A 22,440-nucleotide genomic window follows, 5' to 3' on the forward strand; every position below is an offset into this window, starting at 1 on the left:
AGGTAGGTATTAAGATGTTGTTTCCCATATAGCATAGTACTGACTTCGACTTTTCGGCCGAACGTTTTTTAAAACGCATTATAAAAAAATGTTGAAGAAAATGCGAACACATTCCGTAAAAGTAGTTCTGAGTTCTACAGCGGTCAAAAAAAGTATTCATCATTAGCAAAATTGATAATAAATTCACTTATTTTGGGTAATTGAAGAAAATTTAAAGTAAACAAATAATGCAGTTTTATGCAATAGTTTATTTTTCGTAATATGTTTTAAAATAAATTCAAAAAATAAATTTAATTAGCGCAAAAAATGCAATTTTATATAATAACACCAAAAACAGAACAAAAAAAGTATTCATCATTGATGTGCTATCATCAAAGTCAAATTCAAATATTATTTGGGAATCCCCCTTTTCTGTTTTATTTAGTAAAGGAGGCTTTGCCCTTGACAGCAAATATTTAATTTCATTGAAAATATAGTTTTTGTCAAAATGGGTCGTAAGCAAAACGAGGTTTCTGATGAGGTAAAAGTTTTGATAATAAAACACCACAGGAATGGTTTAACTCAAAAAACTATCAGTGAAATATTAAATAGACCACGATCTACTATACAACCCATCATCAGAAAGTGGACAGAAACGAAAACTGTTGACAATAAACCAAGATCTGGTCGACCAAAAGCACTTTCAGTTGGAGATGGGCGTTGGCTAGTGCGGCAAGTTCAGAAAACTCCGAAGACAAATGCGACCATTCTTCGTAAAAACACTATGGAATATTTAGGGAAGGAAGTTACTACACAAACAATTCGAAATACACTCAAAAGGCATAGTTACAGAGGAAGAACTGCACGTAAGAAGCCCTTTATAAATAAAATAAACCGAGTGAAAAGGCTAAACTTCGCAAAAATGTATGTAAAACAGCCCGAATCATTTTGGAAAACAGTCATTTTTGCAGACGAGAGCAAGTTTAATCTTTTTGGGTGCGATGGAAAGGTCATAGTGTACAGAAAACCAAATACAGAGCTTGAAGAACGAAACACAGTTGCTACTGTAAAACATGGTGGAGGTGGTTTAATGGTTTGGGGGTGTATGGCGGCTTCAGGAGCGGGAAATCTTGAAATTATTAATGGAGTAATGGATCATAAGTATTACATTGACATTTTAAAGAGGAATTTAAAAGATAGTGCTGTAAAACTTGGGCTTGGTAATAACTTTCAATATTATCAAGATAATGACCCCAAACATTCTGCTTTAAATACCAAGATGTGGATGCTGTATAACTGCCCCAAAGTCATTAAAACTCCTCCTCAAAGTCCCGACTTGAACCCAATTGAACATCTTTGGGAACATCTCGAACGCAAATTGAGAACGCGCAATTTTTCGAGCAAGAGTCAAATGCAACAGGTGATAATGGAGGAATGGACTAATATAGACCAAAATATAACCGCTAAATTAGTCCAATCGATGTCAAACCGTTTAAAAGAAGTTATAAGACGCAGTGGTCGAATAACAAAGTATTAATTTTTTTAAATTATGTTATTTATTTTTTTGTTTTTTTGCAATGATGAATACTTTTTTTGTTTTATTTTTTGTGTTCAGCTGTAAAATGGCCCTTTTTGTTCCAATAAATACTATTTTTTTCTTTAAAAACAATGAAATTGTGTACATATATATCACACAAGCACTACTGCATCATTAGTTTAATATGTTTTTATTCCAATTGTCTTTTGTAGACTTATTAAAAAAAAAACATTGAATGATGAATACTTTTTTTGACCGCTGTATGAGCAAAAAAGTAGCGATGAACAAAAATCCCACGAAAATTAGTTTTATTTATCATGTTGGCCCAAGTTGAAAAGCGTTTTCGTTTTTAGTATCTCAACTATTCTCACTAGAAGGTTCGACTTTGTACTCTTAACAATTTGGACGAGTTTTTATTTTGATCTTATTGCGTTAAAATAGATGATAAAACCAATTCCAGGCATCATTTGAATGTTAGAAAAAGATGACAGGATCTCTTCCCCCGACATGGACTGTGATGTCGTGGAAGTGGTGGGTTCATCTTTTAAACAGCAACAAGTAATAAATACAAAAAAAAACAACAAGGTTAAAGAATGACCGAAAGAGGCAGGGACTTGAGAACGCTATTGCTTCGGAAAATATTAATGTTTCAGATCTTGCAAACAGTCTATCCAATCATAAATCCAATGACCAGATTAATTATGGAATTCTTGTGCTTAGTGATCTATCCATTAGATCCAACCAACCAATCCCTGCATCGGAATGATGGCAGTACAACGTGCTAATAAGGAGACGGGCTGCTTCCTCAGTTCTCATGTGGACCAATTCCATCAGGAGACAAAGATCCTAGCAGTGCGAAGACATAACTACATGCTGTCTAAGCAATCCCTTTTGTGCTGTTATCGCAGAGATCATCAAAATCATCATCTTGTGGATAGATATACACCGCCCAGAAGCCTTAAGGTAAATAGATCTACATGATCTAGAGCGTGAGTTTCAGCGCTACAAGAGAGAACCTCTAGATCAAGCGGCATATCTAGCAGGTCTAGACAACATTCGTGCAGACACAGTAGCTGATGCGGTAAATAGTTACCGGGTGAATGTCGTCCTTGGAGAACGACCGCCTTCTATTGCAACTTAAGAAATTGACCTCCGCCGGCAAACCAGAGTAGTTCTGGCTCAATTACGTTCCGGCAGATGCAGCCTCCTCAACTCCTACAGAGTTATGCCGACCAAAAGAAATGAGACAGGAATCATTAGTTTATGTGGACTACACTTCAACACGTAGTTAAATCAAATTAAGGATGATCTGGACCGACTTATACCAGAAATTGTGGCCGCCGTTGTGAAATTTATCCTACGGATTCAGCAAGTTGAAACTGAAGGTCTATAGAAGCTGTGGGGTAGTTGCTGAACACTTGCCTGAGGAACTATCGACCATATCGCTAAAGTCTGGCGGATAGCAGGATACTGAAAATCTCCCTGCCACAATCGAGACAAGAGGGGATGGCATCGAAACGGGACTCGACAAGCCCTGTGTGGTAGGGTCATCCAGTCAGACTGGGCTCAAGGTATGCGCCAGAGAGGAAACAGGGAACTCAAAAAGTACTTCGACAGCAGCATTTAAGGAGGAATCGTCCACACTGCAAGTGTCCAGTATCCTGATGAAGAGTGGTTCCACAGCTTTCTCACCTGCGCCTGGATGCGTACGGAAGCTCATCATGACAAGATCTAACGAATCTTGTGAGGATGAACTGCTGGTGGAATCGGAAGACGAGGCTAACACAACAGTGGTGGAAGTTCTGAATCCTGACTATGGTCCGCTTGCTACAGATAAATCTCCACCATTAAAAGACCGCTTCGGCGGCAATTAAGATCCTGCTGATGGCAGGGGGATTTGACGTGGTTCTTATCCAGGAACCATTAGTGTGTGGAAGAATGGTTCGTTGACTAAGAATTCCTGGATTTAAACTACTCAAGGGTGCGGCGAATGGGAGTAGCCTAAATGTTTTTCTTCTTCCGTCGCTAAGCACTGAAGATTTAGTTGTAGCCCGCCTTGAATTAAACAAGTCTCATTATTGGCTGGCTTCCCTATATATGGCACACGATTCAAAGATGCCACCTTCAAACCGCTGGTTGACGCAGCTTCTGAAGGGAAGAAAAGCCTCATTGTACGAAGTGATGCTTATGCACATCACCAGATATGGGTGTTCGTCTTTTTTCGTCATGGGAGAGGCACATCCCGGAGTGCCCTCTCCGGACCCTGGTTCTGTTCCGTTTGCCAGAACCGCCTTCATCATCGGTCAGTGTCGGTGAGGTGTAACCGATGCTTGGAGTGGGTACATTTCCGTTCTTGCTCTGGCCTAACTTCGCTACGGGAGTATAGTCATACTGGCTATGTCGCTAGGTGCTGTGCGAACATAGCCAGCAGTGGGTCACAAGCGTCGCCGTCGTCGCCTTCGGCGTCCTCGTTCGTCGGACTATGTGACCCCCCCGACCTCTCCCGTACGGCAATTTATGCTACGACAGCACCCTAGCCCTACTATTACAAGGCCAGTGCCGGGAAGTGTATCGTTCTTGCAGTTAAACTGCAATGGACTGCGAGGCAAGATTGATGAGATTGTAGATTTTATGAGTCGGAAGAGCATATCGGTCGCAGCGATCCAGGAGACAAAGCTGACTAACACCTGCAGCTTGCACAGTTGTCACGGCTACAATGTGCTACGTAAGGATCGCTCAAGGAATGGAGGTGGGGGATTGGCCTTCGTTATACACCATTCCGTGCAATATAGACCTATCTCGCCTGCGCTTGACGCTAGTGACCCATACATGGAATGTATGGGGGTAGCAGTCAGGTCTGGTACTGCCGAGATAGAGATATACAACGTGTATATACCGCCGGTTGGTAGCTGTTTTCCGATTAATGGCCAGGCCTACAGCCCCGACATAAGTGGGTTGCTATCTGGCCATAGTCGTCTGGTTCTGGGGGATTTTAATGCACATCACTCGTCATGGCATTCTCCCCTAGGTAACGGCCAGTGTGGCATAGCTTTGGCAGAGCAGATAGATAGCTCCACGTTTTGCACGGTGAATGAGGATGCCCCCACTAGGATTACGAGGAGGTTCAGCATCTCGCCAGACATCTTAATCGCATCCCCTGATCTCCTGAGTGACGTATCCTGGCAAGCCGTCATCTCCTTGGGGTCAGACCACCTCCCCATAATCCTCACCATCGACCGACCACCCGACTTCATAACCTCTGAGCGCCGGGCGTTCATCAATTACAAGAAGGCCAATTGGACTGGCTTCAAGGAGTATACCAATCGCCGCTTCAATGAACTGCCACCGCCCTCTGATGTGCTTGTGGCCGAGAGGAAATTCCGAGACATCATCAACGCAGCAGCCGCTCGCTTTATACCAGCCGGTCGAATACCGCAAGTGCGACCCAATTTCCCGGCGCAAGCAGTGGTACTCGCAGACGAGCGTGATGGGATTCGTGCTATGGACCCCGCTAACCCCAGAATCAGCCAGCTGAATCTGGAAATAAACAGGGTAGTCAACGAACATAAGCGGAATTTGTGGCTGGAACACTTGGAGCAATGTAACTTAGGCACCGGTGCAGGCAAATTGTGGGCCACTGTTAAGTCTCTCTCGAACCCCGGTAGACGGGACGACAGGACCTCAGTCACTTTTGGCGAGATAACCGTGACTGATCCGAAGAGATGCGCCAGGTTGTTCAACCGTCAATTTATTGTGCATCCCGAGAGAGACAGGGCAAGGAGGAGAGCCATTCGCCGTATTCGTGGTCTCCGAGCCGATGAACAGCCATCACAATTTACCGTGGGCGAAGTTACGAATGTCATCAGTGGCGCCAAATCATCCAAGGAGTTGGGCCCCGACGGAATCTCTACATTGATATTGAAGAATCTGGATTCACTTGGAGTTGAGTACCTTACCACTGTCCTCAACCTGTCATTGCACACTCTTATAGTTCCCGATGTCTGGAAAATGGGCAAAGTGATCCCGCTACTGAAGCCTGGAAAAGACCCGAGTTTGGGGGAGTCGTACAGACCGATCTCCCTTCTCTCAACAATGGCAAAGACGATTGAGGCATTACTCCTCCCGAGCCTCGTAGGAGAATTTCCATTCGGCGATCATCAACATGGATTTCGGAGACTGCACAGCACAACAACAGCTTTGCATGCCATCACCGCACACATTTGCCGTGGCTTCAATCAGCCCAGGACATGTCACTGTCACTACCTGTAAATGAATATATCTTCAATAAACATGAGTTTTAACACTGCCCCACAAAATTAGTCTAAAGGCGTTAAATCGCACGATCTAGGCGGCCAATTGATCGGTCCCAAACTTTTGCATTTTGGGCAAAACAAAGTTGGATATCATCTCACGGTAGCGCTCACCATTCACAGTTACGTTACGATTCGGATCATCTTTGAAGAAGTATGATCCAATGATGCCACCAGCCCATAAACCGCACCAAACTTCGACTTTTTCTGGATGCATTGGAGGCTCTTGCAATGCTTCTGGTTGATTTTCACTCCAAAATCGACAATTCTGCTTATTTACAGACCCATTGAGTCAAAAATGAGCTTCGAAATCGAATGAAAAATGAGCGCGATGAACATTCTTAACAGAGCACGCATTTTGATAATAAAATTCAATAATTAATTAAAGAAGCGTTGTTCACTTGTATGACGATTCATAGGTAAATTATAGACCAAACTGAAGATGTTTAACAGTGAAACAAATCACGAAACGTGCGTTAGTTTTTTAAACTGGTGTTGCCAAAAAGATAATTGCTAATAAATAACCCTTTAGTTAAAAATCCTGTCTGAAGTGCAGTATTCTTCGCAAAATTTCCTTTAATTTATTCATGTTCCGGAATCAATTTAGGGGGTGTGCAAAAAATTTGATTTTTTACATTTTTCCCATAAACTGCACTTTTGCCCGAATTATCTGTGTGGTCACCAGTCATTTGTGGAACTTAGAGATAAGAAGTCAGTGAAACAGGGAGTTCCCCAAGGCGGGGTGATATCTCCGGTACTGTTTAACGTCTACCTGTCCTCCATTCCAGGCCTCCAAGATGGCATAAAGATCGTATCATATGCTGACGATTGTACGATAATGGCATAGGGCCCTCCACCCATTGGTGATATCTGCGATAGGTTAAACGTCTACCTCAACCAACTTGCCTCTTATTTCGCTGCAAGAGATCTGAAGATATCTGCCACCGTATCATCGCCCATACACTCATGGGGTGGGCAGGGAGCTGGATGTGACGGTCGATGGAGTAACAATCTATCAATCCATGGAGTAACGATCATCAAGTGTCCCAAAATACTTGGTGTCACATTTCACAGCTCTTACAAATTCTCCCCAAATGCCACAGCAATCGGCGATAAGGGCAGAAATAGAAACAATTTCCTCAAGTCACTTGCCGGCAGCACTAAGGGTGCTGACAAAGATACCTTCAATCCCATGGCAGCCGGTTGTACGTACCGGATTGACCCGATGGATTCCTTCATCGGCAAGGGCTGCCGCCTCAGTGTACAACGCACTGCTACAACAACAACAAAGAAACCTTGTTGAACGCGTGCAAAGCAATTGGTCAGTGCCAGTGTGATCTCGTCAGCTATATGACACTCAGTGGTATAATATTCAGATCCGTCAGAATGTCGATTTTCGAACTGTCTCTTCAGTTATCAAGTGTCTATGCAATACCTTCTGGGCTGTTATCACAGATACTATCCAAATTATCATCTTGTGTATAGGTATTAACCGCCCAGAAGACATAAAGTGGATCTTCATGATCTATACCTGGGCATAAAATAACATCAAGGCTCGACTTCCCAGACTTTACATAAACGCAATTGGAGTACACCGAGATAGTAGTCATTACACGGGTGATGTGGTTTTCAAAATGGTATATTAAAATACCATTTGAAACTTTATTGGGTTTATAGCAAAGGCCTGCGCAATCATAGAGTATATCATAAACTGAACTCTTCGTTTCAAAATACAACATTGTATGAGACAAGTAAATGAGATGAGTGAGTGCATCAAATGATCCCTTCAGCGAAAAGAAAGAGTGATTCGGATTTCAGTCAGTGCACGTTGTACAATGAATGTATTCGGGTACATTTTGCTTCAAATAAAGTACTTTTTTCTTGTCGTCTACTTTCGTAGTACGAAATTCGCCTAGTTTTTTTATATGAGAAAACAAACAGTTTACAAACGATTTGTGTGATCAACGAGAGGCTTTCATATACAGCGAGTAATTTCTCATAACTCACTGTAGTGGCTATGAATTCGACACAAAAATACTCCCAAGTACTGAAAGGTGGTTGTTTTTCAAGATTTTCTACTCTATAGCAACTTTTCCTTTTACTCTTTCTTCAGTAGTCTTGATGTACAACGTCATGTGGGTTCAGTGTTCACGAGTTCAGCAATAACAGTCACCAACGAATGGTCTATCCCGGCCCGGGATAACTATGAGCACCACACAGGCTGTCATTGTAATCACGAGAAGCATAGCTGCAAGCTACCGGGCGCGTCCACAGGTTGCGGATAGTGGAATGTTCCATACGGAGTAGCTGCAATTGCAGTCGCGGACAATCAGCGGTATCAAGCGGAGAGTCTCAGTGAAAGGCCGGGCGGCACCCGCTCTTGTATAAATACTAGCTCTGTTTGGAAGTCGCTCGCGTAGTTTATTTGCCAGCAGAAGAGAGCGCGAGAGGGAGCAAATTTTGGCAGTTAGAAAATAGAGAGCCTGCAAATTTCTACTGGGACTTTTTTGCCAGCAGAAATTTGCAACTTTGAACAGATGTTTTGTAAAGGTCAGCTGTTGTATGAAAAGCAGCCGTTACATGCAAATACAAAAGCTTACGGCAAAATGGATCAAAAAGGCAGAGCTAAGTAAAAAATAAGAATATTGTTTCTTGGTAATTAATAAATTTTCTTTCATTTTTATTTACTTTTTTTTGATGAAGATTCACAGCAACAGCTATTGTTCAAGTACAGAAAACTCGACAAATGAAGTTGTAATTTTACCTCAAGGCGGTTTTTCTACATTAGAAGGTAAGTGCAAAATTTGCGGAATTATTTGGTAAATCTTGAAAAATTAAGTCATTGTATCCTTCCAGACACGAAGAAAAGACCAATTATCGGTTTCTTAAGAGTTTTGATGGAATCATCCTCATCGGAGAGCTACAATGAAACCAACACCGTCCCTTTGAATTTGTTAAGGAGGGAATTGAGTTGCTCTAGCTGGGCAGTTAAACACGTGATGCATAGTGGGATTAAAAAAATTAGTGCAAATAAGTCTGCCAATTGTGAACTGATACAGATATCTTCGATGATAACAAAGTGTCCTTACCCGCCACATGAGCAAATAGAAAGCTCCCTTAGCCTCACATCAGTGGTCGTAGCATTTATCCAGCCACAATATCGAAAAGCAATCGATGGTTAGTTCAAGGTATTTTGTAAGCACAACAAGTGTACTTTTATATACGGTGATGGCATGCAGTTGTAGTCCTATGCGCCACGGTGACATTCGTAGCTTCGTGCACGGTTGTTATTGTTGTAGCAGTGTTGTGTACTGAAAGACTCCATCGGGCCATTGAAAGACTTCATCGGGCCATTACGTACAACCGGATGCCATGGGATTGCACGGTAATTTTTGATGGCTATCCAGCGGCACGAAGATCACGGCTCCCCCCCATCCCTCTCCTTCTAGCCTTTTTCACTCTCGGGTAAATGAATTGACGTTTATCTAAGGAAAATACCTCACAAATATCACCAGAATGTTTTATTTAAAAAAATTGTTTTCCAAGCAAGCAAATAAAAAACCAACCAAAACAAAAATCAGCTGTTTTTCTGCAAATTTTCACTGTAAGTCGTTCGCGTACGTTTGCTTGCAAATTTTTTAAAGAAAGTAAAATGGCTCTTACTCTCCTGCTAATTTTTACTCGAAAAGTACGCGAAGACCTACTGAGTGCCTATGATGCTCGATATGACAAGGAGTTATTGGCGTCTTTAAATAAATCAATGGCCACCCTTTTTCCGCGGCGATTGGCCCTTTGGACCGGAACGAGCTTGCTCACTTAGAGGAGCTAGACGAGGATAGCCATCTCCACATATAGACACGTGTACCAGCCAACAGAGGAATGATTGGAATAATGTTTGGATTTAAGTAACACATTAAGATTCGTTCGTTTTCATAATAGTTCATCTGAAATATGATGCCCAAATGAAATATTTTTCTTAAAAATTTTAAATTTGGGACATATATCGACAAGTCTATTTTATGCGAATTCGATAGAAAGTCAATCAACATGGCCTACTTATTATGCCTTTATTCCGAAAATAAACTATGCTCAGAACGAAAAAAATTAAGTTTTAAAAGCTGCAACTGCAACAACTATTTCCCAAATAGAAAGACTGAAGTTATAAGGTTTACATTTATATGTGTATTTAATGCATGTTTATCATTCAATTTTTAATTGGTTTACATGAAATTTGGAAAACACAAAATATTCATATCGCATTTCTGCACACGCGTTATATAACGCATTCAAAATGTGTCCTTCTATGTGTGTATCGATGACTTTCAGTTTTCCCGGAATGGACGATGTTGAGTTGATTTTTGTCGTCTTCAAAATCAAGGCTAAAATCTTTTGACTAATCAGAAGCGGACTTTTTTAATATACTTTTTTCAATTATTTTCTACAAAAAAACTGCTAAACTGTGTGTGATACAAACGCATGTTTCTTTCATAATGATTAAGAATTGTTAATAACTTAAAATGGGTATGTAGCAATATAATTGGTATTCCTTTCTTTTTTAAAGGATTCTTTTTTAATGATGAGATAAATGTTTAAAATTGATTGTATGTCAAAGACTCGATTATTTAGTTAGGCTTTTAACATGCGGGGGTATAATTGATGAGTTTCTATAAAATCGTTTCTGATGATGTACATGTGACGGTGACAAATTGTTATTTCTTTGTTTGCCGCCCTTTCAATAGTGGAGAATATTCATTTAAGCTATGCCAGCTTTTATTTAAATTTCTTTTATTGATGTTTCCTTTCAAAGCACAAGTATTTTTGTTTATTTTACGATTATATGCATAATATTATTAATACATTTTTTTATGTTGGTATCGGTTATTTTCACTTTAGTCATTTTTGATTCCCCCTGTTAACTGCCAAATGATTTTGATGTTGTTGATGTGGTGTAGCAATAGAAAATTTTTGCAAGAGGGCTCCTTTACTGGTCTTCATCGCCTAATTCATGTTTGATTTTAGAGAAATCGAAATCTTCACCAGTACCACGCTTGAAAATATCCAAAACATCCAGGCAAGTGGTTTCAAAGTGTGTAGTGGCATCATAGGATTCTGAAATGAAAATTTGCGATTCGACACCATTGTCAATGGGTTCATAGTAATCAGAGATCGACATGATTTTTTGTGCAATTGGTTCCAAGAGTTCTAATCCGGGTTTAATTTCATTCTCCGGCTGGTCAGTTTCTACAGTTGTAGACACCATGCCGACGAACCAGCCTTTAGCAGCTACTTGATGAGCATGACTAACCAAAGAGACATAAATGTCAGATTTGCGACCAACTTGTTTCTGTGGAATGATAATTTGGGTAGATAGAGCGTCTTTAGTGTTACCAATTGGGTGATCCAACAAGCAAATGCAGCGTATAACTTGACCCTTCTTTCGAACCTGCGAATGAGCGAATGGATTGTGGTTATTAGCAATAGTAGAAAAATGCATCATTAAATGATTATTAAAGCGTAAACTACCTTATCGGGAACATAGCTGGGATCACAGTAGACCTGTTTGCATTTAGCAATTTCATCTCCTGAGCGTACACCAACAACTTTGCCACCTTCACCCACAACAATTTCGTCAATAGGTTTGTCCAACATATAGGTGCCGCCATAGATGGCTGATAAACGAGCAAACCCTTGTGGCAATTCACCTAAGCCATACATAGGATACAGATATGGCGATTTACCATACCTGGCTAATGAATCCGAATATAATTTAATACGTTGTATGGTCTTAACAGCTGGTTCATTCAAATATTCATCATCTCGGAACAATGCCAGAGCATGTCCCGTAAAATCTTGTGTATTTTTGTCCAAGCCGAATTTGTCATACAATGCCTGCATGTTGGACTTAACAGGATCAAATTCCTTCCATGTCTTTGGATCATCTTCCTTGAAATCTTGAACATAGATTAAGAAATTGCGAAAACGACGTTTTTCAAACATTCCTGCAAAAAGAAAATTTGTAAAACTTTAATTACAAATATAATAAGATATTAATGCAGCTCAAGTAGCTATATTTGGCAAGTGAAGTCTTTCAGATATCGATTGATAGTCTATATGTCGGGTGGCAACGCTGATGTGGTTAAGAAGAGTCGGACTGTAGATTAAAAAAAAAAGGATGCGTCACTGACCTATGTTAGGTTAGGTTGAAAAGAGGGTGCGTCTCATGTTACTAAGGACATACACCTAATCCAGTAATCGTCTGGTTGTGCGCTCTAAATACTAACAAGTAATGTCGAAAAAGAAAATCTAAGTTAGAAATACCGTGCTTCTTACAAAATCATTAGTTTTTTCCAATCCACGCCCCTATGTTGGTTCATGTCTGATATTGTGTCCCCATCTAAGTGGCGGTGTCTGTTAGCCGCGAAAGCCGGGCCATGACATAGATAATGCTCCAATGTTTCATAATTTTCCCCACATGTTCTACAAATGCTGTCGCTTGCATCACCGACTTTGCAGTCCTCTGTGTCCGTTATAATACCGAAAGCTACACTGACCTCCTTTTTACTTCCTTTCAGTAATAGCATCGTTTTCTCACGATCTGGATCTCCCCATAGGATTTTCGCCGTGCTACCGAACGGTATGCGTCGACCTAAGTTTATTGACGGCAGTCCTCTGGCCTTCACTGACAAATCGTCTGCTTTTTCATTCCCCTTACTCCCAAACCTATATTAGCTTTTACACTTTGTGCATTGTCTCCTTAAAACACTTCTCCTCTCGGACCCTGGTCGAATAAAGACGTGTGAAGCTATCGTTTTTGAAAACTGTTTTTTCATTTTTTTTTTAATTGACTGAAATCAACTGAATTATTTTTAAGTTCTTTTACGCAAACATTCATTAAACATTGTTCCAAAATTAAAAGTGTGTGTGAGCAAATTATTGAACTGAAAAACTGTGACGACGAGAAAATCAGTAAACAATTTCTCCAAATACCCTAGACAACGACCATCTGATAGAAATCCAGTGAACTTTCCAATTCGGAGGCTGTTTTCCTTTTGTGACTCACCAGGGATCCCCAAAAAATTGAGGGCTCGTCCGGGATTGCAACTCGTCAGACCAGAGATGATAAATTTGGGAACTCAATCTGGATTGCAACTCGTCAGACCATAGACGACAAATTTGAGGGGCTAAAGCTGATAGCAAATCGTCAGTCAAACAACAACAAGATTGAGGTCCAACGAAATTGAAGGCTCAATCAGGCCTTACGATCGTAATTTGGGGAGAAAAATCGATTCGTCGAGCATATTTTGCCATCTCAAAGGTAAGCAAAGCAAACGGGGGTTGTGCTATTGTGTTTTACGTCATATTACTATTTTTAAACAATAAGTTTTTGTGTTATGTGAAAGAGAACTAAAAAATATGTAGCTTACGTTGCCTCTTGCATAGCTAACGGTGCCATATCTACTAAAAAGAAGACAATAATTTTTTTGACAGCTTGTCAGTTTTAAAAGCCGTCACCAATACCTCAAACTGCCTCTGGTCATCAAGTAATACGATTCGCGACAAACTAATTGAATATAAAAATAAAATCATTCTTTTCTGGTTACCCGGGCATGTTGGTCTGACCGCGAACGTACATGCAGATTCTGCGGCTAAATATGGGTGTACTGCACCGCTGATAACAGATCCATTAATTGAAAGAATAGATTTGAAAAGAGCTATTACTATGGAACTTCAAAAACAACACTCCAACGATCGTAAACTATTTTAACATTATCACTACAGTGTAATAAATTCTAACAACGAAACGCCAGTTTACCCCACAAATATTGTTAAGAGAAAAATTGGAATTTTTAGCGGTCTTAGGATGGGCCATACCAATGCAACGCATCGATACCTACTTGATAAAAACTTAAATCACTCTTGTCCGAAATGTGGTAATCCTCCATCCGTAAAACACTTCATAGAAACATGTGTTTCTCTTACTCAATATCAACGTACAATTCTTCATAACAAAGGCCTGCAGATCCTTAGGAACCCGTCTATTGAAAACATCAACAAAGTATTAAATTTTATAATACACATGCCAAACCGGGCCCTGAATGCGGATATCGAGTTCGTGCCATTGTAGCCTATGCCGCTGAACGCGTTCGATTCCTGGCGAGAACATCGGACAAAGCGGTGTTTATCCGCTCTTAATGTGGGCGACATTTGCGAGGTACAATGCCATGCATCGTTATTTAAAAAATGTTCCCCAGAGAGGTGTCGCACTGCGGGACGCTGTTCGGACTCGGCTAAAAATGCCCCTTATCATTGAGTTTAAACTTGAATCGGGTACTCTGGGTACTTGTATCCAAATTTTAATACCATATTCGTTTTCTGGTTTCAATACTATTCATTTGATACCCTTATTGTGCCCATCGGACCACTTTCGGATATGGGTTGCGTTTTTGGGGTAAGAGGGTGGGTCCGCCTCCACCCAATATCTAAAAATTATATATAGCCTATGTTTTCTTCCAGACAAACGTACAAAATCTATGGAAATTTTAGGAAAATCGGTTCAGCCAAGTATCATATAGTCATAATGGGTGTAATGGCGTTTTGGAGGCGTGCGTAACCTCCAATACATCGATCTGATTTTGTATGCCAGATTCGAAATCTACCCCCGAATACCTTTCATTTGAGCCCCATATTGAAATAAACGTCCAATATGTCTGTTTGGGGCAGTTTTGGGGTTCGGGGTACTTGGGTCCAAATTTTAATACCATATTCGTTTTTTACTCTCCAATACCTTTCATGTGGTACCCACATTGTCCCGATCAGTCTACTTTTGATTTTGGGTTGCGTTTTTGGCATAATGGGGAGGGTTCGTCTCCCTTCCGATACCGAAAAATTATATAACTTATGTGTCTTTCCAGACCAACCTACACAATATGCGAAAATTTCGAGGAAAACGGTTCTGCCGTTTTTCAATCTATACGGAACAAACAAACCGAGTCCCATATATCCGTGATTGGCTAATGTGCCCATTTTGGGCGTCTTTGTGGGGGTTGGTTGACCCCCTATACTTCGACATGAATTTGTATGCTTGATTCGTTATTTACTCCCGCGTACTTTTCATTTGATACCCATGTTGTCCTTATCGGTCCAGTTTTGATTTTGGGTGGTGTTTTTGGGGTAACGGTGGAGGGTCCGCCCCCTTCCGTTTTCAATTAATTATGAAGCCTATTCCTACTTCCTGGCCATATTCGTAATCTACTCCCGAATACCTTTCATTTGATTCCCATATTGTCATGATCGGCAAATAAACCTTTTGAATACCTTTTATTTGAATCCTGTATTGTCCCCATCGGTCCACTTTTATTTTTGGGTAGTACTTTTGGGGTAAAGGGAGGGTCCGCCCCCCTCCCTATATCAGAAAATTATGTAGACTATGTTTCCTTCCAGACCAACCTACACAATCTGTGAACATTTCAAGGTAATTTTTTGATTTTGTGCATCTGTTGTGTAGTTCGGAAGAAGAGTCACAGAAAGAATGTCTGTCATTACACAAAAATAAATGCATTGGGAAATGTACAGCTAATAATCAGGGTTGTGGAGTTGTTGTTGTAGCAGTGCGTTGTACACTGAGGCGGCAGCCCTTGCCAATGAATGATTCCATTGGGTCAATCCGGTACGTACAACCAGCTGCCATGGGATTGAGGGTTGTCGAGTGTGGTTAATGTGGTAATTGTATCATAGATGCGTTTTCGCTATTAATACGATTCAAATACAACATACCAACGCACGGCCCTTGAAGCCATCACACCTAGTATGGTTGAAAAATCTTCTAACCAAAGACGAAACGCGTCCCATAGTGGTTGGTGTGTGTTGCTATCTTTGGCTTTCCTTTTCCATTTGCATCTCCGATTATTGAGCGCGTCTCGAAAGAGAAACAAACAAAAAATTTTATTTTATATATAAGATTCTACTTTAACTGAGTTAAAAGTATATGTTATAAACAAATTTTTGTAACTTTTTAAGCTGATGGCCATTGTAGCCAATGCTTTTCTGTATATAATAAATAAAATATATTTTTGTTTTACGTGAAAGTGAACTAAAAAATATGTGGCTCGCGTCGCCTCTAGCACAGCTAACGGTGCTTCTTCAATGTTTATTTATTTGGGAAGCCTCAAGGAGAACAACAGCCAACGAACAATATACAATTGGATAGAGTTAGGATCTGTTCCTTGAAAAAATATCCTGCTGCATTTAATTAAGTGACTAAATGGCACAAATTTTTGTTTGGTCATGTTTGTGGATAATTTGATAATTGGCTTTACCAAATTTGGCTTAAGCACAAAGTTAATTTTTGTCTTAATTAAGTCACCAAAAATGTAAATATATTATGATTATTGTTTTATTTTATAAAATAAATAATTCAATGTCCTATTTTTTGCATAATTTCTTGAAAATGGACAAAAATTGGTTATTTACGATACACAGAAAAATATAAAAATCGGTTTTCACCACGAAATTATTTGATCCAATTATTTTTTTAATCGAAATTGCTTCAATCACGAAAATGATAATATCAATCACCGTTTTTCAAAAATTAGAAAGAAATATCAACTTAAAAAAATTGTTGAAATTTTTGAAATTTTCAATTAATTTTTTAATTGATCTATTTGAAAAATTATTGCAATTTTTTGAAAATTCCTATCAATTTCAATTAGGTACACGGATGTTTACCTCTTGGAACCAAATAATTTTGGGTGACTGGTAGTGGTGCTTATAGATTTGGTGTTGTTGTTGTCTTAGCAGTGTGTTGTGCACACACACAGAAAAAATATAAAAATTTTTTCAGTTAAAAATTTAAATGAAAATAAAAACAAGAGCCGTTGCCGTTGTCTGGCGTTCGAGGCCATCGATGCAGCTTCCAACAGATATACAGAATCATGTGTGGAAGAAGTGTGATTGTCGCAGAAAAGTCTGTCATTACCCAAAAACACATGCGTTGGGAAAAAGTACAGCTAATAGATAGGGTTGTCGAACGTGGTTAATGTGGTAATTGCATCACAGAGGCGTTTTCGCAATTAATACGATTCAAATACAACATACCTACGCACGACCCTTGAAGCCATCACACCTAATATGGTTGAAAAGTCTGCTAACCAAAGACGAAATGCGTCCAATGGTGGTTGGTGTGGGTTGTGTTTTCTGTTAAAAAATTAATTGAAACAATAATTTTTTTAATTGAATCCAAATTTTTTCAGTTACGATAGTGACTGATATTTAGGAAATTTTCCATTAAAAAATTAATTTCAATCATTTTTTTTTAAATGAATTTGAATTGTTTTTCAAGTACGATCGTGATTAAAATTTTTGAAATTTTCTATTAAAAAGTTGATTCAATATTTTTTCTTAATTGCAAATTTCAATTTTTGCCCATGAACATTCCACTTAGGAACAGGGGCAAACTTCTCACATATAAAGTGAAGTTCGATTCAAGTTTAAGCTCAATGATAAGGGGCATCCTTTTTTAAAGCCGAGTCCCGAACGTCGTGCCTCAGGGCGACACCTCTTTGGAGAGAAGTTTTACATGGCATAGTACCTCACAAATGTTGCCAACATTAAGAGGGAAAAACCACCGCTGAAAATTCTGATGGTATCGCCAGGATTCGAATCCAGGCATTCAGCGTCATAGGCGGACATGCTAACCTCTACTCTTCGGTGGATTTTTTTAATTACATCTTACAACATTTTATATATACAAAGTGATCGAAAATCTTATCTTTTTCAATTAAACAATAACGATCTAGACCCCTAACATTTTTTCTTTTTGTCACTCGGTTCTTTTGAATGAATTGCATTCAAAATGCACGATTTTATAAAGTGAAAACATGCAATAAGTTCATTCAATCATATTTTAAGTGAATCGGAAACTTTTAAGACCCATCAGCACTGTTATGACTGTTCGTTTTGGAAAAAGTCTAGGTGCACCAAATTTTAATAAATTCTTTCTATAAATAGAAGATAAAACTCCCCACAAACGGCTTCTTTAGCATAAATCTTATTGTAAAATATTCTAGATAAATGTTTTTTTGTTGGGTTTACTTCCCCAACGCATGTAATTCATAAAGATACTGTAATAAAAAAATATATTAATTACTGTTAGTTTATGTTGGCAGCTAGACCTAAACCTGCATCGCTGCTCTTTCTTTTATAATACAGGAAGTAATATTACCGTTGCATTTTTGGAAAAACCTCTGGTTGTGTTTTGTTTTATTCAAATTCGTGTTCCATATGTGAACCATGTTGCATCGAAATCGAGTGTGCGCTCCAGACAGCGCGCTTTTTGCAAAAAATTTAATACAACATTTTTTCAATTTAATACAGCATATTTTCAATTAAATTTTTACTTGATCCACTTAAAAAATTATTTGGATATTTCGGAATTTTCAAACATTTTTTAATTGGATTAATTAGAAAATTAATTGAAAATTTCAATATTTTTTTAAATTGAATAGCCAATTTTTTTAATTAAAATTTTTTTAATCACCCTTTTCAGAAACTTTTTTTTATTATTATCATTTTCGTGATTAAAGCAGTTTCAATTAAAAAATTAATTGGATCAATTAATTTCGTGATTGAAACCGATTTTATTTCTTTTTGTGCAGAAAAAATTATCACGAATCTGCATGTATTCTCATATGTATTGTACTTTCCTATAGACCTGTGTCTCCATTTGTTTGATGAAATAAATAAATAAATATTTATTCCGAAATCCATTTATCATCCCGAGGATCCCATTTATTAGGAAAAAGGAAATGGAATGGCGTGAGTTTGAGTGAATTGAGATGTACAGGAGTCAGAATGAAGTCCCGAAATTCTACCAAAGAATTAAACACCAAACTGATGGCTTTGGTGCAGGCACACCCTCCTGCAGAGACAAAGAAGGAAATCTGGTAACTGACACAGATAACATGCTGAGGATATGGAAAGAACATTTTACACAACTGCTAGAGTCCGACGTTGGCGGCGAAGAGGATACCGCAGAACCAATCAATGATGATGGTATATAATGTTTATCCACTAGTCAAGAGTGAGGTCAAAGTAGCAGTGACCCGACTAAAGAACAACAAGGCAGGAGCCGACAGGTTACCCACTGAACTATTTAAGACTGGAGGCGACACGCTGATAAGGCGTATGCATCAGCCTATCTGCGCAATCTGGCTAAAAGAACGCATACTCGATGATTGGAACCTCAACATACTATGTCCCGTACACAAGAAAGGAGACAAGACGGAATGTACCAACTACAGAGGAATAAGTCTCCTCCCAATCGCATACAAGATACTCTCGAGCGTATTGCGTGAAAGATTAAAACTAGAAGTAATGAAATAATTGAGCCCTATCAATGCGGCTTTAGACCTGACAAAGAATAAGAAAGAATCTCTCCGAACCATTTAATACCAAACGAGGTTTCAGACAAGGAGACAGCGCGCGATCTCTTTAATATCCTGCTGGAGAAGATTATACGAGATGCAGATGTGAATAGATATGGCACACTAATCACAAGAAAACACATGCTACTCGCCTATGCCGACGACATCGATATCATAAGTCGGTCACCGGAAGTAGCAACTGCTGCCTTTGAAAGAAAAAGTCAGTGAAAATGGGTTTGGCAGTAAATGGAGATAAGACGAAATGGATGGTTTCAACTTCAAAAATGCTTTGCACAACCGAACAGATAAAGAAAATGAAGAAAGTTGGGAACCACAGTCAGTAACTTTATCTACTTCGGCACCGCCGTAACCGGAACGAATGACACCAGTTTTGAGATAAAGCGAAGAATAATATTGGCAAACAGTTGTTACTTTGGATTAAGTAAGCTGTTTAGAAACAAGGCCACCTCTCGACAGACGAAGATTACACTTTACAAGACACTGATACTACCCGTGCTGTTATATGGTTCTGAAGCATGGACACTTGTGAAAGCAGATGAGGCAGTGCTTGGAGTACTTGAGAGAAAGATTCTTCGTAAAATATTTGGTCCAGACGAGCTGTATGACGACGATAGCATAGTTACACTCATCAAGTTACAACGGCTGCGTTGGCTAGGTCATGTTTTCAGAATGGATGAAGAAGCTCCAGCAAATAAGTCTTTTGAAGGCAAACTCGGTGGTACACGCAAAACGGAAAGGCCAAAAGCCCGATGGGAAGATCAAGTGGTGGGAGACAGCTCGAAACTTGGTGTCAGAAATTTTAGAATGAGCGCAGAAGATCGAGGTGCTTGGAACGCTATTCTACGTTTGGCTAAACACTTGGAGCAATGTAACTTAGGCACCGGTGCAGGCAAACTGTGGGCCACTGTTAAGTCTCTCTCGAACCCCGGTAGACGGGACGACAGGACCTCAGTCACTTTTGGCGAGATAACCGTGACTGATCCGAAGAGATGCGCCAGGTTGTTCAACCGTCAACTTATTGTGCATCCCGAGAGAGACAGGGCAAAGAGGTGAGCCATTCGCCGTATTCGTGGTCTCCGAGCCGATGAACAGCCATCACAATTTACCGTGGGCGAAGTTACGAATGTCATCCGTTGCGCCAAATCTTCCATGGCGTTGGGCCCCGACGGAATCTCTATATTGATGCTGAAAAATCTGGATTTACCTGGAGTTGAGTACCTTACCACTGTCCTTAACCTGTCATTGAACACTCTTATAGTTCCCGATGTCTGGAAAATGGGCAGAGTGATCCCGCTACTGAAGCCGGGTAAAGACCCGAGTTTGGGGGAGTCGTACAGACCGATCTCCCTTCTCTCACCAGTGGCTAAGACGCTTGAGGCATTACTCCTCCCGAGCCTCGTAGGAGAATTTTCATTTGCCGAGCATCAACACGGATTTCGGAGACTGCACAACACAACAACAGCTTTGCATGCCATCACCACACACATTTGCCGTGGCTTCAATCAACCCAGGCCATGTGATAGGACGGTCCTCGTGGCACTGGACCTATCGAAGGCATTCGACACGGTCAGCCATGCCAAATTATTTGAGGATATCGCCAACACGTCCCTCCAGCCAGGCCTGAAACGTTGGGTCGCGAATTATCTGTGTGGCCGCCAGTCATTTGTGGAATTTAGGGATAAGAAGTCAAAACACCGTAGAGTGAAACAGGGAGTTCCCCAAGGTGGGGTGATATCTCCGGCTCTGTTTAACCTCTACCTATCCTCCATCTCACCTCCTCCAGACGGCATAGAGATCGTATCATATGCGGACGATTGTGATAGGTTGAACGTCTACCTCAACGAGCTTGCCTCATATTTCGCTGCAAGAAATCTGAAGATATCCGCTACCAAATCTTCAGCCACACTGTTCATTACAAATACGCGTGAGGTGAATACTGAGCTGACTGTGATGGTCGATGGAGAAATGATTCCGACCATCAAGTGTCCCAAAATACTTGGCGTCACATTTGACAGCTCCTACACTTTCTCCCCACATGCCACAGCAATCTGCAATAAAGTCAAAAGTAGAAACAAGGTCCTCAAGTCACTCGCTGGCAGCACTTGGGGTGCAGACAAAGAAACCTTGTTGACCACGTACAAAGCAATTGGCCGGTCTGTGGTAAGTTATGCAGCGCCAGTGTGGTCACGTCAACTTTGTGACACGCAGTGGAATAATATTCAGATCTGTCAGAATGCCGCCCTCCGAACTGCGACGGGCTGTCTCCTCAGTTCTCATGTGGACCACCTCCATCAGGAGACAAAGATCCTACCAGTGCGAAGACATAACTACATGCTGTCTAAGCAATACCTTTTGGGCTGTTATCGCAGAAATCATCCAAATCATCATCTTGTGGATAGATACCCACCGCCCAGAAGCCTTAAGGTAGATCTACACGATCTAGAGCGTGAGGTCCAGCGCTACATGAGAGAACATCTATATCAAGCGGCATATCAAGCGGGTCTGAACAACATTCATGCAGACACGGTAGCAGACGCGTTAATTGGCTACCGGGTGAATGTAGTCCTTGGAGAACGACCACCACCCATTGCACCCGAAGAAATCGACCTCCCCCGGCAAACCAGAGTGGTTCTGGCTCAATTACGTTCCGGCAGATGCAGCCGCCTCAATTCCCACAGAGCTAGGATTGATGCCGACGTGCAAGATGTATGTCCCTATTGTAACCAGGGACCGCACGATACACGTCACCTGTTTAACTGCCCGGCCAGACCCACTCGACTCAGACCCAGATCCCTGTGGACGCACCCCATCCTAGTCGCGGAGTTCCTGGGTCTTGACACTCAACAGAATCAAGCAGACGAAAGATAGTACACAATAAACTGCTACAACAACAACAACAACAACAACGTTTGGCTAGTGGAAGAAATATTCTGTCATAGCCAATTAAAGTAAGTAAGTAATTATTATTAGCATTTTCGTGATTGAAGCAGTTTTAATTAAACAATTAATTGGATCAATTAATTTCGTGATTAAAACAGATTTTTTTTTTGTGCAGAGAAAAATATCACGAATCTGCATGTATTCTCATATGTATTGTCCTTTTCTATAGACTTGTGTATCCATATGTTTGATGAAATAAAAGCTCGATGTATCGATAAATTTGCATATTTAT

At 40.2% G+C, this 22,440-nt stretch overlaps 1 protein-coding gene across 1 annotated transcript in view; it reads right to left on the reverse strand.

Moving 5' to 3' along the window:
- Window positions 1-10,574: 10,574 nt before the first annotated feature.
- Window positions 10,575-22,440, reverse strand: part of LOC106090743 (rab GDP dissociation inhibitor alpha) — a 31,110-nt gene continuing 19,244 nt past the window's right edge. The window contains exons 2-3 of the mRNA XM_013257031.2: window positions 11,350-11,825; window positions 10,575-11,269 (exon numbers count right to left, since the gene is read on the reverse strand). Of these exons, the coding sequence (XP_013112485.1) occupies window positions 10,808-11,269; window positions 11,350-11,825 (938 nt within the window). The 3' untranslated portion in view covers window positions 10,575-10,807. The remainder of the gene's footprint in view (window positions 11,270-11,349; window positions 11,826-22,440) is intronic.

Source organism: Stomoxys calcitrans, chromosome 3, assembly GCF_963082655.1.
Source record: "Stomoxys calcitrans chromosome 3, idStoCalc2.1, whole genome shotgun sequence".
Classification (NCBI taxonomy): Eukaryota; Metazoa; Arthropoda; class Insecta; order Diptera; family Muscidae; genus Stomoxys; species Stomoxys calcitrans.